The 16,015-nt window shown below is 44.0% G+C and overlaps 1 protein-coding gene across 1 annotated transcript; it reads right to left on the bottom strand.

The window, feature by feature from the left end:
- Nucleotides 1-255: 255 nt before the first annotated feature.
- On the bottom strand, nucleotides 256-14,697 carry vwa2 (von Willebrand factor A domain containing 2). The gene is made up of 14 exons (XM_070990805.1): nucleotides 14,607-14,697; nucleotides 11,723-11,790; nucleotides 7,620-7,694; nucleotides 6,606-6,739; nucleotides 6,414-6,523; nucleotides 4,493-4,690; nucleotides 4,273-4,406; nucleotides 3,967-4,096; nucleotides 2,632-2,687; nucleotides 2,422-2,529; nucleotides 1,760-2,338; nucleotides 1,075-1,626; nucleotides 711-833; nucleotides 256-513 (listed from the first exon to the last, which is right to left on the bottom strand). Exons 2-14 carry the CDS (start codon nucleotides 11,778-11,780, stop codon nucleotides 383-385), a joined length of 2,388 nt encoding a protein of 795 aa, XP_070846906.1. The 5' UTR covers nucleotides 11,781-11,790; nucleotides 14,607-14,697; the 3' UTR covers nucleotides 256-382.
- Nucleotides 14,698-16,015: the final 1,318 nt, after the last annotated feature.

Below are 16,015 nucleotides of genomic sequence, written 5' to 3'. Positions count from 1 at the left end.
TCTAATCTAAAAAAAGCATCTATAGTAAAGTTAAGAAGATTCTATTGTAAAAAAACAATATTGAAATATCATTTTTTTTGGCACAAATTGGATGTTTTGGTTGGAAAGAGGAACAATAATAATAAAATCATGACAGATATACACTATAATATAATAATATAATAATGATATAATAGAAATGTTTACATGTTTGAATAGACGGGAACCATATTGAGACAACTGAGCACAGTGACGACTGAAAAACAAACACACAAACACTGCTTAAGCTTAAATATTGATACAGTAACATTAGTTTTCCCTTTACTCCACTTTGTACCCGCATACATCCTTTGTTCATAAGTGACATGTCTCTCTGTGTAGTGTTTACGGTTGCATGGTGTCATCAGGCAGCATGTCTCCTGCGGTGCAGTTTGTAGTGATGCAGGAGCTCCTGGTGGCTCTTCTTCTGCCTGCTATTCCTCCTGAAACCAGCCGGCCTTGGAAGATCTCCTCTGGATGAAGGCCTGCTGCTCCCTGCAGAGAAACCACAGACAAAAGCCTCTTTGACAGATGCAAATAATGCAGCTGTTGCTATGAAGATTCTTCAGTAACTGTGATGGAAAGTAAATGCATTCAAAAGAAGAAAGATTCCTTCAGGAAGGAGTAAGGATAGAGAAATCAAAGGAACGAAGAAAGAGAATAAGGACAGAAGTCTTATTAATGCCACTGACTTGTTTCACAGTGTGGTCCCTCGTAGCCTTGGCATTGACAACGGAAGCTCCCTCCGGACAGGATGCAGGTCCCATCATTCATACATGGGTTGGGCTTGCACAGGTTTACAGGCATTTTAGCCTCTAATAGAAAGAAAGGTATCATTAAACGGCCCGTTTCCTTAACATACATTCCAGATTATCATCATCTTGTGCAGATCCCTGAGCATTTGTTTTTCATTTTAATGAAAGAAAATACAGAAATTAAATCAACAATATTTTGCAGATCACATTTTTTCTTAATCAGCTTTCTTACTCCTGTCCATCGAACAGGACAGAACAAGCTGGCGTGGAGAGGTTTGGTAACATTTCCCTGAGTTCTCACCTGAACACAGCATCTGCACCAGAACATCCTCAAAGTACTTGAGATCCTCGTAAAACGGCACCGAGATCATGTGATCCTCTGATCCAGCGATCTGCAGCAGCCTCTCTTTCTGTACGTCTCCGATACCGATCACAAACAGTGACACTCCATTGTCTCTTATCTTCTGGGCTGGAACAACAGCATCCTCACCGCCTGAGCCATCTGTCACCACCACCACGGCCTTGTTGACTCCGGGCCGCGCGCCTTTGGCCACCGTCAGGACGTTGGAGTGGATGTGGAGTAACGCCGTGCCCGTTGAGGCCACACCACCCATGTAGCTGGCGTCGCCCACGGCCTTGAGGATGGCTGAGCCGCTCTCATGGGCGTCCAGGTTGAAGACGGTGGTGGCTCTCCGCCCGTAGGCCACGAGCGCCACTTGAGCCACATCGCGGTTGATGTCGAACTGGACGGTGAGGCTGCGCACAAAGTCGCGCAGGGTGACGAAGTTATCACGGCCGACGCCGCCTGAGGCATCCAGGGCGAACACCAGGTCTAACGCCTGGCCAAGACATCCTAAAAACAAAAGAATTAAAAGATCAGCTTTGCAAATGTTCTGTCATGAAGGGAATCTATCAAGCATGTTTGTTGGACCTGAAGGACTCACACATCCTGTAAACATACTTTTGCTCTGTTGGTCAGTCAGTACCTTGTGTGTCCACGCTGCAGATCTTTGCCTTGAGCTCAGGGATCTTCGCGCTGAGCTCAGGTGATGTGTAGGTAATAGTCCTCTGGGGATTTCCTGTCACGTTATTCAGCTGTCCCTTTAAGTAGTCCGGTCCCACCCCTATCAGGAAGATCTCTCTGTCTCGTGCATATTTAGAGGGCTCCACCACCTCGTCAACAGCAGGAGTGGCGGTGAGCAGCACCACCACGCGGGGCAGATCGTCCGTGATGTCAGCAAAGACTGGCGCGCTCACGAAGCCGTGGCGTGTGACGTAGCGAAGCGCCTGGCCCGTCCGGGTCTCGCCACCGATCGGCTGAAGTGCCTCCACTGCCTTAAGCAGACCTTTCAGGTCCCCTCTGAACTTGCCCACCTGGGCCTCCACTCTGGTCTCTCCGCCAAACACCGCCAGGCCCACTTTACTGGGGCTGTCAGACCCAATCACAGTCTGCAGGAAGCGCTTTAAGAAGGATTTGAGGCGGAGGAAGCCTTCTAAGGTGAGCATAGCAGAGCCCTCCACCAGGAACAGCAAGTCCACAGAGCAGTCGAGTGATAGTGCAGGAGCTGAGGAGTGAGGGAGGATCGGGTTAGTTCGTTCTGCATTAAAGTCTGCGGATATGATATTTATGTAAAGACAGGGTACAGACCACAGTGTGGGTCTCCTCCATAGCCAGGCGAACATACACAGCGGTAATCCTCTGGACCCTCTGACACACATGTTCCCCCATTCAGACAGGGCTGAGAGTCACAGGGATCTACAGTAGAGGAGACAGAAAGAGTGGCAGGAAGTAAGCTGAAAGATATGAATGGACATCTTTACAAATAGACAAAAGACAGAGACAGAGCAGTGGTGTTACCTGGACAGATAGTCCGATGGCAGACTGTCTGGTGTCTCCGGTACATCTTGTTGTACCTGAAACGCACACATTTGGATGAACACAAAGTTCACTTGACTGAATTGAACATCTTTATTGATAATATAGGATTATATAGATGCATTTTCAAGCTTTGTGCAAGCAGCAGTTTCACTCTGTGCTGTACCTAATTATCACTATATTGACATTGATTCCAGTGAATAATGTCCAGTGAGAAACCTGCTGTCTTCTCTTAGTGACTGTTTTTATAGAGCAGTACAGAGGACTGATAGAGAGTTTCATCTTGCAACGACAATCACATGAAGCTCAATATCAGCAGAACCAAAGAGCTTGTGGAAGACTACAATGCCTCAAATATGGACGTTGATGTAAAGAAACTACAAACTGTAAAACGTAGCTTCAAACACGTGTTCAACCCAGCAGCACCGAAGATCTGTGCAATCACCACAGTTTAAAGGTGGACACCAAGATCAGTGTCACCAATTCGGTCTCTGACCAAATGTGAACTATGGTCACAATCCACTGTCTTCATTTTATCCTTTTTGTGTGAACTATTGTCATAATTAGTGCATGACCATGGCCAAAAACCCGTTTTGTGAGGTCACAGTCATCTTGACGCCCACAGACTCTAATCAGTTCATCCTTAAATTTGAAGGAATTCCCTCGAGGTGATCCAGAGGTATCGTGTTCGGGCGTAACAAGCCTCAAGAGGATCTTAGAGGGAAGATCGGCTGAAAAGTCGCGACGGTTCTGCATATTGTGACCTCAACTTCCCTTCTTCCATTTCACTGTGGTAAAGTTGTAATGTGCTGTGAAATGGATTTTGTCAAAGGCCATTTTAACTTGCCCAGGGAGGGTCTGGCACAATTACACTTGTATGTTTTTATAAACACCCTCACACTGACGCAGCACATTAACACATGGGAGTTGCCCTTTTGAACAACCGCAGTCTTGTGATTCATTGAGCAATGAAAGACGAGAGTTTCATACCCCCCCCCAGTCTGACCAAGAATGACACCAGTCTCCATCTTTATCATAAACCTGCTTCTGAGGCCTTTTCATCACCTGACAGGCAATGCGGTAGGTCTATCATTGCAGGGAAACCAATGAAACAAAACCAAACCAAAAACCAAACCAACTAGATTTTAAATTCTGGGCAAATGAAGTTATGACATCACTATGCTATGCAAGAGATTTCATGATTTATAATTAAATAGAAATGTTGCAGCTATTAAAATGGCATTTCTGCTTTCAGGGGATAGAAGGTTTCCAGAAAATCAAAATCTTATACATTATCTTGCATTCATGTGCACTTGCCTGTAGTACGGACAGAGAGACGTGTACGGGGAATACCCCTTGGCTCCTTTCCAACACATGAAATTCCCCTGCAACTCCTTCACTGTCTCCAGTGTCTTCCTCTCACAGGGAAACGACTCCACCTGACAGCCTGGGGACGAGGAGGGAAGGGAGTAATTTCAAGAATGAGGCAAGGAGAAGCACAATTAATCGTCTCTAATCTATTATGTCTAGTGGCACCACGCTAATCTAAGGCTGCATAAGTGGATTATGAGCATGTGTAGGAGCCACTGCCTCCGGTGAGAAAGTGTTGTCGAGGACTCCCACCTGCAGGTGTGGCATTGCAGACAGAGAAGGTGGTCAGTGTGGTGTACAGGCCGTTGACGGCATCGTAGAAATGCTCGGCGAAGAAGACGTGGCTCTCCATCGGCTCGCTGGCCAAAGCGTGCAGCTCCTCCCACCTGGAAAAGGCAAAAACGGTGACCTTTTTAGAGGGCGCGCTGCAAGCAAGGAGTAACACTCTTTATTTTCTAACCATCCTTCATACCTGGGGTAGCGAAGGCCCACGGCAAACAGGACCACGCCTGCGTCTTTGAGCTGTGCAGCCGCCTGCACCACGTTGCCCTGAGACCTCCCATCTGATAGGAGGATGGCGATCTGGGGCGCAGCGGTGGAGTTCCGGCCGCCTGGGAAACCTTTCCTCAGCACATACTTCAGAGCCAGGCCTGTCTGCGTGCTGCCTCCCCTGGAAGAAATGAGATTTTTTCATATGTCATTGTTGGAGCCAAACAGAGAGAGAACAATTAGAGAATGTGTACTGGAGTACAGAAGCCAGCAGAGTCAGTAATGTACTGCATATCACTGCCAAAGCAAACCACAGATCAGTTTAGGTTGGATTCGTCTTTTGGTTCTTGGACTGAAAACCTAAGTTTCATCATCCACAAGAAACCCATTAAAGCCCCCGTTCTATATTTTTAAAAAGACATTAATGTCACTCAGAGCAGGAGCCTCATTCCATTGAGACACAAAGAAACAGAAACAAAGTGCCCATGATTAGGAGAAAGGACTGCTGAAACAACACCAGCGACGTGAAGGTAGTGACGGGTGCAGCCATATTATCATTCCCACTAAAGCTGTGTCTGCTTGAAGACAGCCCAAACCACAAAGTACAGTATGTTGTACAATCCATTTTACACAACACACACTCACATTTTGGATAAGCTGGATCGTCGACATCCTGTAAATACTTGTTTTAGGTGCAGTAGGCAGACTCAGACAATTATGGATAAAGACTCATCTTAAGTAAGAGTAATTATCATTATTCCATGATTAGCTCTGCAGCTGTTGTTTACAGTTTCCCATTTAAGACTCGATCTCACCACACTGGGTTTGTGTATCCATCATTTCCGACAGGCTCACATGCTAAATCCTTGAAAATGCGACTTTAGCACAGACAACTACAGACAACTCACTGATTTTTGCAACAATGTACTTATTCTGAATTTGATGCAGCAACACGTTTGAAACCAGTTGGGACAGGAGCGACCAAACACTGGGAAAGATGTGGAATGCTCCAGAAACACCTGTTTGGATCATTCCACAGGCAAACAGGTTGATTGGTGACAGGTGACAGTATCATGATTGGGTGTTAAGGGGCATCCTGGAAAGTGAGGATGGAGCGAGGTTTTTGTGAGCATATGATCGTATGGCTACAATATGGCTGCAACTGCACCCTCTAAGCTGCTGCTTTGATTTTAGGCGATCTGACAGCTAATGAGTTCAAAACACGGGTAGCCATTTCAAAGCAGATGGCAAGCCAAAATGTTACTTCCAAACTGTGAACACCCCCCCCCCCCAACACACACACACACACACACACACACACACACACACACACACACACACACACACACACACACACACACACACACACACACACACACACTCTTGGCCAAATTACCTTACCTCTCCCGGCTTATGCACTTATCCAATATCCAGTGACCACCTGTGGTGTACCCCTCTAATCTGAAATTAATTTGTTTTTCTTTCTGGGGAGCATTTCTATTGCCTTCTTTCAGCTGAAAAAATGTTCCAAAATTAAATAAGTTTCATTAGAGATGTCACAGGTGAACTGTTTACACAGAAATCTTCACAGAAAACTCTGAAGTATGCAGGTTAATTATTGACCTTGGGAGCACAAAAAACACATGAAATATTCCCACTTACTACCTTTTTTGAAGCTTTCAGCCATATTTAACTGTCTTCTTGAGACAACGTATTTGCTGTTACAAGTTTTATTTGACTTGAACTACATATATGCTTGTATATCGTCTTATACAGTCATGATCCAAATTATTTCAGTCATTTTGCTTCAGGAGTATAAAAAACTACTGCCATCCTATCACCCATTTCAAATCACACAATAATGTCTTTTGCGTCCCAAAACATGATTTGTCTGAGAAACACACCTGTAAAAAACCTTCTTCATGTGCTTCTTCAGCTCTTGTTTGTTGGTGTGTGAGTCCAGGGCGAACTCCAGCCGAGGCGTGGAACCAAACTGAATCACGCCGACCCGCACCTGGACGAGGGCGGAGATACATGAAGGATGACTGATATGAGAGAGAGAGAAGGGGAGAGAGACAAACAGAAAGAAAGCAAACCTTGTCTGGTCCGATGTCCAGCGCTTGACAGAGTTTGATTGCGTAGTGTTTGGACCTCTCAAAGCTGCCCTTCCCCACGCTGTAAGAACCATCCATGAGGAAGAGGATATCCATGGCTGCTGAGCACTGCATCACTTCCCATGGAAACACACAGACAGGTTAAGTTTTTGACCTTGTTAACATGTCCATGTGGTGGTTTTAATATGCTACAAGGCGCTACGGTAAAATGATGAACAGTAGAGGAGAAGCCACCTGTGGCTACGTATCAGTAATTTGCAAGCAAAGTCGAAGCTGCAGGTGTAGAGTTGCATCTAAGCCAATGTAAGGCATGAAGGGATTTTTATGTGTGTAATTTTAATGAACAGAGATGAGTTTTAGGGTTTAATCAATGCCTGGAGAGCAACTTTAAACACACTGGATAAAGACAAATCGGCACATTCTCTTCGCTGCATTTCCTTCTTTCTGTTCTGTTGTGTATATTAGCATTACGGGATTATCCCGGTTAGTGATCAAATGTGCTGTTACAGATGAAAATAATACCTCAACATAATGAAAGAATAACAGCTTAGCATGCCAGAGCTTTCCTTTCTACCAGGAGAACACTCACAAAACCATTACCGAGGAAAAACTCTGTCGCTCTCCCGAGCGTGTTCGTACCTGCCGGTGGCATAAATAATCAGCAGTGTTGCTGTCGTGCTAGAATGAGCAGCTGATCATGAAGATGGCCATTATGGATGAGTGTGTCAGCCTGTCACTCACTCTGTCTGCTGTTAGAATACTTACAACTACTTATACTACTTATGGAGTCACTTCCAAACACTTCCTTCTGTGACACAGACTCCAGGCTGATAATACCACCTACCACCTCTAAGGATTCTTCCAAAGTCTTGACACTCACAATTTATTAGCCTGATGGCAGCAGCTGAGTCACTAACACATCAGCTGACCAATAACGTCCCATTGTTAACCATTTAGTGATGGTGATGAAGGTGCTTTGTGGTTAGATATACTCACTTTCTCCCGCTGAGTTGATCTTCATGATGTTCTCATGGCTGGTTTGGATCTCCTGCACTGAGGTGCCCTGCTGGACTAGGAGGGACAAACAACACAGAGGTCAGTCAAATGTCCATACAGACTGTATGTGCAGAGCATTAAGCATGCACGGAGCCAACATATGACCTTTGGATTAAGTGGTTAGGTCAACAAAACCTTACACAACATACAGGTGAGGTGTCTTTCAAGTATAAAATTAAAGAAACATACTTCTTATACACAAAATAGGCTTCCTGTAATCTTGTATGACATATTAAAGCAGTGTTTCTCAACCTGGGGTTCAGGACCCCCACAAGGTAAATGTAAAGAAAAATAAAATAACAATGGGATCCCGTCCAAAAGCCAATACAGCTCACTGACTCCCACTTGACCCCTTTTGCGAGCGATAATTAAGTATTCAAAGCTAATGTGAGCGGACAAGTGAGGAGAACCATTCTTTTGCTCCATTCACTGAAAGGACGTAGCTCTATTCAGGCACACGTACAGGCCGGAGAGGAGGTGGGGACATGTGGTTTCCAGTTCAGAAACCCATGAGAACATGCCTTGTTGTCCCTGGTAACCTCGACGGGTCACAGAGGCATTCGTCCAGCCCGGAGATGGAGCGCTTGAGTGATTTTTACAAACATTAAACAGATTCCACTCTCTGAATAGCTCAGCCCATCTCTTCACTGGGAATACAGGAGGAAATTGTCAGTTTGTCCCCATTAACTGAGCCGTAATGCCTCGGGCTGTCTACTTCATGTTGATTTAGCGCCTGCTAATTAGCAGATATGTCTTGTGATGACTTCTTCAAGTGTCAAAAGGGCAAAACAACAGAGAGGGCCAGAAACATCAAAGAAATGTTCTAAAGTTCAAGCACATCTGCATCAGAGAATTTAGTGCTAACATGGACTTTCTCCTCCACTGCTCATCTTTCTGTCACTGAGGTCGCGCAGTGATGGATGGGGAGAAAAAGTACGACATAAACTGACAATAACAAAGAAGAAAATGTGAATGTAACCTGGTAACAAAAATGACAGCAGCAGCATTAAAATACTAACAATGAAACTCATCACCTGAAAGAGTAATCAATGAACCAATTTATTAATAAACCACTGCTTCCAGTGGCAAGAGTATCAGGTCTGTTGCAATCTTTTCAGCAATAAGTCCAGCCGTTTCCTTTGATGCCCGTGATCTGCTGTGAACATGAGCATTGACGGATGGTGGAGGAGGTCAGTGTTGGACAGGAGAGGAGTCACGAGTGTCCCGCTGAGACATGTTGAGCTGGCAGTGACCAAGGCAGAAGACGGAGATCAGCAGGCTCGGGTCACCGCTCAGGTGTCTCCCTGTCAGCTGGTGGACAGAGATATCTTCCGCTAAGCATGGCTGCAGTCAGGGTGTCACAGCAGTGGCAAACGTCTTTTATCTTCCTTTCAAAAAGACCGCAACTGACGTGCTCCTGTGTTTTCTTTGCTTCTTGACAATTTTTGTCCACATTTGAGGTTCTTAGAAGCAACCGCTCAGGACTGGAGTGGTTTTAAATGTTATCTCCAGGCTTTTTCGCAGAAACTCAGGGTATCAATGAGATTGGAAATTCTACTCCGATGTGAATGCAGATATATCTTTTACCTTGAAATACTACACCCATGTGGCTTACATGAAAAACTGGATCTCTGAAATCCTGTTCTCTCTCTATACCAGTGGGTCCCCTCCCCTGTGTATAAACTAACATCTGTATGCATATTAGTATGTCTGTGAGAATGTGTCAGTGCTATGGAGTTGTATTGGTCTGGTGTGTTTGTAGGGACTTGACCTGCTAGCAATTGGTTTCAAGTGTGTTCAATCAAGTCCTCGATGACTGACTAGGCGCACCTGAGGAGCAACCTGCACATGGGGTGACTCCTTTTGCACTGAGGAAAGTGAGGAAACAGGGATTGAAATGTTTGTACTTTTGCATTCAACACACTTTTTGTTCGTACAAATTTATGAAAACTTAAACTTTAAAATCCAGACTTTAGTCAAGTCTGTGTGTGAATCCTCCCTTGCTGCACTATACCATTTTATTTCCCCCTGACTACTGAATTAGAGTAGAAGACAAAACACATTTTTTTTAGCTCAACCCTTGTGACTTGCTTATGTAATTTGCACCAAAAGACATTTTAGTTCAGAGAAAATAGAGCCACTGACTGCACACCCTTTTTTGAATGCCCATGAAATCCACGTCTTTACAGAAAGTCTTCCATCATCAGTTCATTGGAGGAAAGGAACAAACTGCATGAGGTCGGGACACATTAAGGAAAAATACCACCCACAACCGAGAGGCCTCAGGTCCCACCTTTTCACAATCCTGACCCTTTCATCTGCCCCTAATTCCAACGTCAGCCCAACCCCAAAGTCCTCTTGATAGTGAAAGTTTCGGGTCTAGGCAAGCTGCTTTCTCATGGTCAGTGGGGCCCCACAGCTCTGAACAAAACGTCTGTCTGTTCAGCCAAGTGCCTCGAGCGAACTGTGTATCTTTAATGTCTGTGAATGACATGTATGAGCCCATGTCTAATTAATCCCATCATGGTCCACGAGATATATGGAACATACCCTTGAAATCAGAGATTAAAAGTAGGATCAGCTTCTGTCTATCTGGGAAATTTAATTTGACAGGCTGGATTACATGGATATGTAACATGTTATCTGTGTTGTCAGCACAGGAGGAAAGGGGAGGCGTCTTGACAAGGTGAAACAGTCTGGTTTGCTCAAGTTCAAAGTCTTAAAATGGCCACTAATAAATACTTCAGATGGTGCTAAAGCTGTCATTTTTGAAAACAACTCAAAGATTATATTGCCCCACAATTCCCGCCTCTCCCCCCAGGCAAATACCGATACTCTCAGGGCCGACAGGACTGACAATACGCCATAAAAACGATGCAAAATTTGACTTGCCTGGAAACAAGCAGTATTTTAAGCATAGGGGGCAGGAAATCACTTTGAGGAGAATATGATGGGAATTCTTCAGCACTGGAAACTTGACATGTTTAAGCAGTAAAATATCTTGAAAAGAATCTCAGGTTGACCAGAGGAGCATCAGTCAAACCTCACACATTTTCCACCACGCACTGCACGGACTTCCACCTGAAATACACTGAACATTTTTGTCACTGAGTTCATTCTTTCTCTCTGTTAAAACCTATATATGCCTAGTATTAACATTAATCTAAATTTTAGCCTAACACTAACCCTGACATTTTTAAGTTGCGAGGTTCATAAGTACAAAGTAGAGCCTTCAGTTAGAGCCAGGATAGCGGTTTACAGTCTATATGCTACGCTAAGCTGAAAATGCTCCTTAATGTTCCCAAAATGTTAAAAAATGTCTTTAAATAACTACAGAATATCTTAATTAGTGCGCTTTAGAGGTGCTAGTGGGTGATTTTTATTCCCTTTGGACAGAGGCATGCTAGCTGTTTCCACCTGTTTTCATGTTAGGCTAGGCTAAGCTAACTGGTTGCTGGGTATCGGTCATATTGAGCATATAGTTAGATATCAAAGTGTTATTAATCTTCTCATATAATACTCAGCAAAAAGCAAAGCTTATTTCCCAACATGATGAACAACTTATCTAAAGAAGACCATAATTAGTGACTTTTAGAGTTGTTGTTGCGTGAATTTTGTTTCCTTTGGTCAAAACCAGGCTAGCTGTAACCGCTTCCCCTAGTTTCTCATTGTTATGCTAGGCTAAGCTAACAGGCTACAGGCTGTAGTTTCATATTTACTGTACAGACATGAGAGTGGTGCATCTTCTCATCTAACTCTTAACAAGGAAAATAATGCATTTCTTTGAGGAACTTTTGGAATTACCTAAATTTTGAAAATGGAGATGCAGGCCTTCAAAGAGTGTAACCATGACTGTTGTGTACTACATTTTGTATATTCACTGCATGCTCCAAATGATTTTTAAGTGACTTAACACGAGCAATGATATGGGTACATTAAAAACATTAATTAGAGGAGTCCTTGATCTTGAATACCAGAGAGGTACAGGGGGGCCTCCTCAACTGAAAGTGAATGCAAAGCAGTAATAAAATCAATCAACCAACCTTGAAGCACCAGCAGCAGCAGCGTTACGAGGAGGGAGGGGCGGATATGAGGGTGCATGTCGGGACACCTGGAATGATAGACAAAGACGCACACTTAGCAAAAAGAGGGAATGAAAGAGCAAGAGAGGTGGGAGAGATTATGTGAGAGTTAGTGAGACAAATGAGAGGCAGGAGTGTTCATCCTCAAATTCATCTTGGTGCCCCTTGGAAGCCCTGACCCCAACTTTGGGACCCACTGGTGTATTTAATTAGAGAAACAACATTTCAACCATGCACAATTGTGCAGGAGCCCAAAATTTTGAAGTACTATATTTGTTTTCATTTTGTGGTGTGGGTGTTTGTTTTTGTATTATTCCTATGGGTCGACTCCAGCTGTGAAAGGTATGAGAAAATGTAGCTGACAGCTCTTGACGTTAACTGTAGCCTTACCAAACAATTATAAGGGATGATGTCAGCCATAGGCCACGTTCACGTACTTCATGACCAGGTAAGTCAAGTGGAAAGGTAAGTAGACCATGACCAAGTTTTCACAGCGAAGTGTAGGTTGAGCCCTGACCTTCCAAAAAAAAAAAAAAAAAAAAACTTGATGACTGATCTACCATGAAGGAACACCAGAGTGTTGGTGTTAATAAAACTACACCTCGTGCTATTTCTGCCTTTCTATTACACCGCTGAAGGCTGATAAGAGTTCAGCACACCAGAATATTTTCTCTATGGTTATTATTCCCAAAGGACCAATCCAATTGAGAGGAAAAAGGTTGGCAATATCAAGATTTCATCTTCTTTTGATGTGTGGGTGTGGTCAGGAAGCCTTTATGAGAGCATGTGTTAACAGGAATGTCCTCGAGATTCACTCTGACTCACACAAGTGGATTTCCACATTATCAAAGAATGGACATATGTAATAACAGCCTTCTTTTCCCATGAATATACGGTGGGTAAAAGAAACACGCATGTGGTCCACCTACATTAAGTGTGCAGGACGCATCTGAGTTCCTGAAAAAACTCATTGAAATCATTTTTTACAATTCAATTACACAAGTGCACCTGACTACTGAGTGTTAATCATACCATTAGCCTGACATCTAAATTGAGGATGAACCACCCCGCCTGCCTCATTCTGTTCATGCTGGGTACACACAAGAAGTTGCAGATAAGGTTTGATTAACTCTGGCTGCTGATAAGCTTTGCCATAATATCCTGTGTGTGTGTGTGTGTGTGTGTGTGTGTGTGTGTGTGTGGCGGGGTGGGTTAAAGAGGACGGACGTGCCAGAGAAAGCCTCCTTACAGGTAAAGCTGTGTGTATTCCTGAGACAGAGATAGAATTGTGTGCAGGACGGAGCCTCTGTTTAAGAGGAGCCTGTGTGTCTGCGATAGAGATCTGCAGAGCTGACGTGCAGCGGCTGTCTGAGAAGCCGCGGGGCTGATAAACATCACCAGGGGCTATTGATGCTCTATTTGTGCACTCGCCGCGAGGACAAGAGATTTCATTACTGCCAGGATGGATGCAGCATTGAATATGAGCGCACACACACATGCCTGTAGGAGGAAGCGGTCATGCATGCCGACATATAAAACACACATGTGCACTGCACACACCTGTCTCAAAATTGGCTCCTTCTTCACAAGCATTCTTCTGGCTCCTTCCACCCCTCATCTTTTGGCTTTCCTCACTTTCTGCCTGTCAGTGAACAACTTTCTGCTCTGTTCTGCTTTGGGGAAGTCTGAAATTTTGAGTCCTTTTTTTTCTTCAAAACGTGTCAGAAAATCTAAATGAGCAATGACAAATACTTGCAAAGCTCTCATTCTGTGAGGTGAAATTTCAGTTAATCTATCAGTCTTAATCTACAGGGATAACGTTAGAAATGAAACTGTGACCTGGGACATTCCTGAAAGTGTAACCACCTTTAAAAAAAGAAAGACCAAAGGATGGATGCACCGTCTGTTTTGAAATGGTTGGCAGGCTGGAAAGTGCCTCCACTCTGTAGGCTATAATTACAAAGGAGCACTAGTTTTTGGACCAACTTCATACAAAATCCTTAGATCCCCAAACCTGCACTAGGAACATCCACAGCAGTTCAGATTATTCCAGGGTGAGTCACCTGAAATAGCCACTTTTAAAACAACTGAAGAACAAATGTGGAAACTTTTTTTTCCACAATGTGACAACTGTCTGATTGAAAGCCACAACTAAGTATAATTCAAAATGCCTTGGTATGCATTTAAGGAAACCACACACAAAGGATGTAAAGCCCCAGCCTCCAGGGGGTTAAAACCCAGTCTAATGAAACTTGGTGGCTCATCCTCCGTTGATTAACAATCTAGCAAAGCTCTGTCTGTGATATAAATCACAACACCCCAAATTAAAAGACTTGTGTGCAGATGTTGAACACATGCAGATGCTCTTACAGGAACTGCCAGCTCAAGTTGAGAAGCTCACAAAAATCTACCAATTCAAGCTCTACTTCTATCCTGTTATCTTCCAACATCTGGTCACTCTTAAATGTGTCAGGGGTCAAGGCAGCTTTAACAGGGGGCCAGAGGTTATGACCCTGGCATGCAACGGCAAACCAGGTTTACACAAGAAGCCAAACTTAAGCCCACTTAAGCACTAAGCAGGTATGATGGAGTTCAAGAAATGCTTTTAAAGCCGCTGTTGTTGCTCTTGTTACCCTCAGTCTTCCAGCAGATTTATATGTAAGACCAGCGCTTGCGCATTTACTTCAACTGAAGCTGGTTTCAAGCCACTAATCGGGGAAAATCTGAGCCAAAATGTAAGAGCCGAGTCCATCAAAGCTTTGCTGCTCTCCAGCAGCTTCCGCCCTGCACTAACACACAGATATACTCCAGCTTTTCCTCACTGAGCGACTCTGGTTCCACTTACCATGCGCTGTTGTGTTCCCAGTCCTCGGATTTAATGTAGCAGAAAGCGGTCCTCTCTTGTCCCCGCACCTCGCTGGTTCCGGCTGATCTGCCGGGGCTCTCCGCTCCGGACAGGAGGAGAGCAGCGACCCCACCTACTCGCCATGCCCACCTCTGATGTACCTGCGCCGGTAGGGTCTAATTTGTCCTCCTCTCAGCCCGCACGGTGTGTGTGGAGGCGGGGAGAGACGAGACGCGCATAACCGGCTCCCTTTTTTCTTTTTTCGCTTTAACCCCAAAGGAAATTAATACTAAATCATATAAATCCAGCTGACTATTAATTAATGCATGACGTAACTCAGAATCAACATTTCTCTATGAAGTGTGAACGAATATTTTATTAATAGTGAGCAACAGGGATTCATTAATTCATGCATTCATCATTACATTCTGTCGCATGAATTTTTATTGTGGGTAGAGCAAAATATTTGAGCATTTTTAAGGAGCTAGGGGGGCCCTGATAAATTACCCATAAAATATGTCTGTTGCCTCAAAGCAACGATGTGGTGTGAGTCTACTGAAACACCAAGGTTTCTACAGAACATACAATAAGCAGAATAACTTAAAGAAGCAATGTATGCACTTGAGGAAGTTTTATTCTGACAAGCATCAGCAACAAACGGTTCCAACCAATCACAATTAGAAGCTTTGAAGCCAAAACATCAACCTCATCACAACTATCACCTCATGTGTAAATGTTTGATACACTCTGATTTCCTATTCTGAGAGAACCCCAGGATGCAGGTGCACCTTACTCTGCTGACTGACCCCTGATCTTCAAGCCCGAATCAAGCTGTCATCACTGTCAGAGAGAATGACGCTCACTGCTCAGTTATGTTCGTGTGTGCATTTCCTCTAAGTATCAGCAGACAGCAAAAACATTGACTATGGTTATAATTATGCATCCAAGCACGTTTCCAAATTTTACCATGCTACTACCTCAACAAAAGGGGTCACAATGTTGCCCTGAGGTCATGAACAAAAACACTTTTAAGTTCAGAAATAAACAAAATGTCATTCTTTACACATGCATGCACATCCACATATTTTTATATAAAGTTATTTAAATTTAAACGTGTCAAAATGTGACATTTATCACTTGGTGTCGCGGTGGCTGAAAAAGACCTTCAGGAAGATTTAGCAGACTCTGGAGTGGTGGTGCACTGTTCCGCTGCACAATATGACCTTCGCGGGGGAGTCGTCAGAAGAAACTTTCCTGCGTCCTCGCCACAAAATTCAGCATCAGATGTTTGCAAAGGAACATCTAAACAAGCCTGATGCATTTTGGAAACGAGTTCTGAGGACTGATGAAGTTAAACTAGACTGTTTTGAAACAAGCAAAGATACCTTTCATGAAAAGATCATCTCCAA

The sequence above is a fragment of the Chaetodon trifascialis genome, chromosome 21, assembly GCF_039877785.1.
Source record: "Chaetodon trifascialis isolate fChaTrf1 chromosome 21, fChaTrf1.hap1, whole genome shotgun sequence".
In the NCBI taxonomy this organism is placed as follows: Eukaryota; Metazoa; Chordata; class Actinopteri; order Chaetodontiformes; family Chaetodontidae; genus Chaetodon; species Chaetodon trifascialis.
Note: the sequence above shows the minus strand (reverse complement) of the source record. Positions and strands in the feature narration are given on the sequence as shown.

Coding starts and splice junctions, on each gene's coding strand:
- vwa2 (XM_070990805.1), bottom strand. CDS start 11,780: ATGCACCCTCATATCCGCCCCTCCCTCCTCGTAACGCTGCTGCTGCTG. Junction 6,740..7,619: donor GATCAACTCAGCGGGAGAAA/GTGAGTATATCT, acceptor TTCCATGGGAAG/TGATGCAGTGCTCAGCAGCC. Junction 6,524..6,605: donor TGGACATCGGACCAGACAAG/GTTTGCTTTCTT, acceptor GCCCTCGTCCAG/GTGCGGGTCGGCGTGATTCA.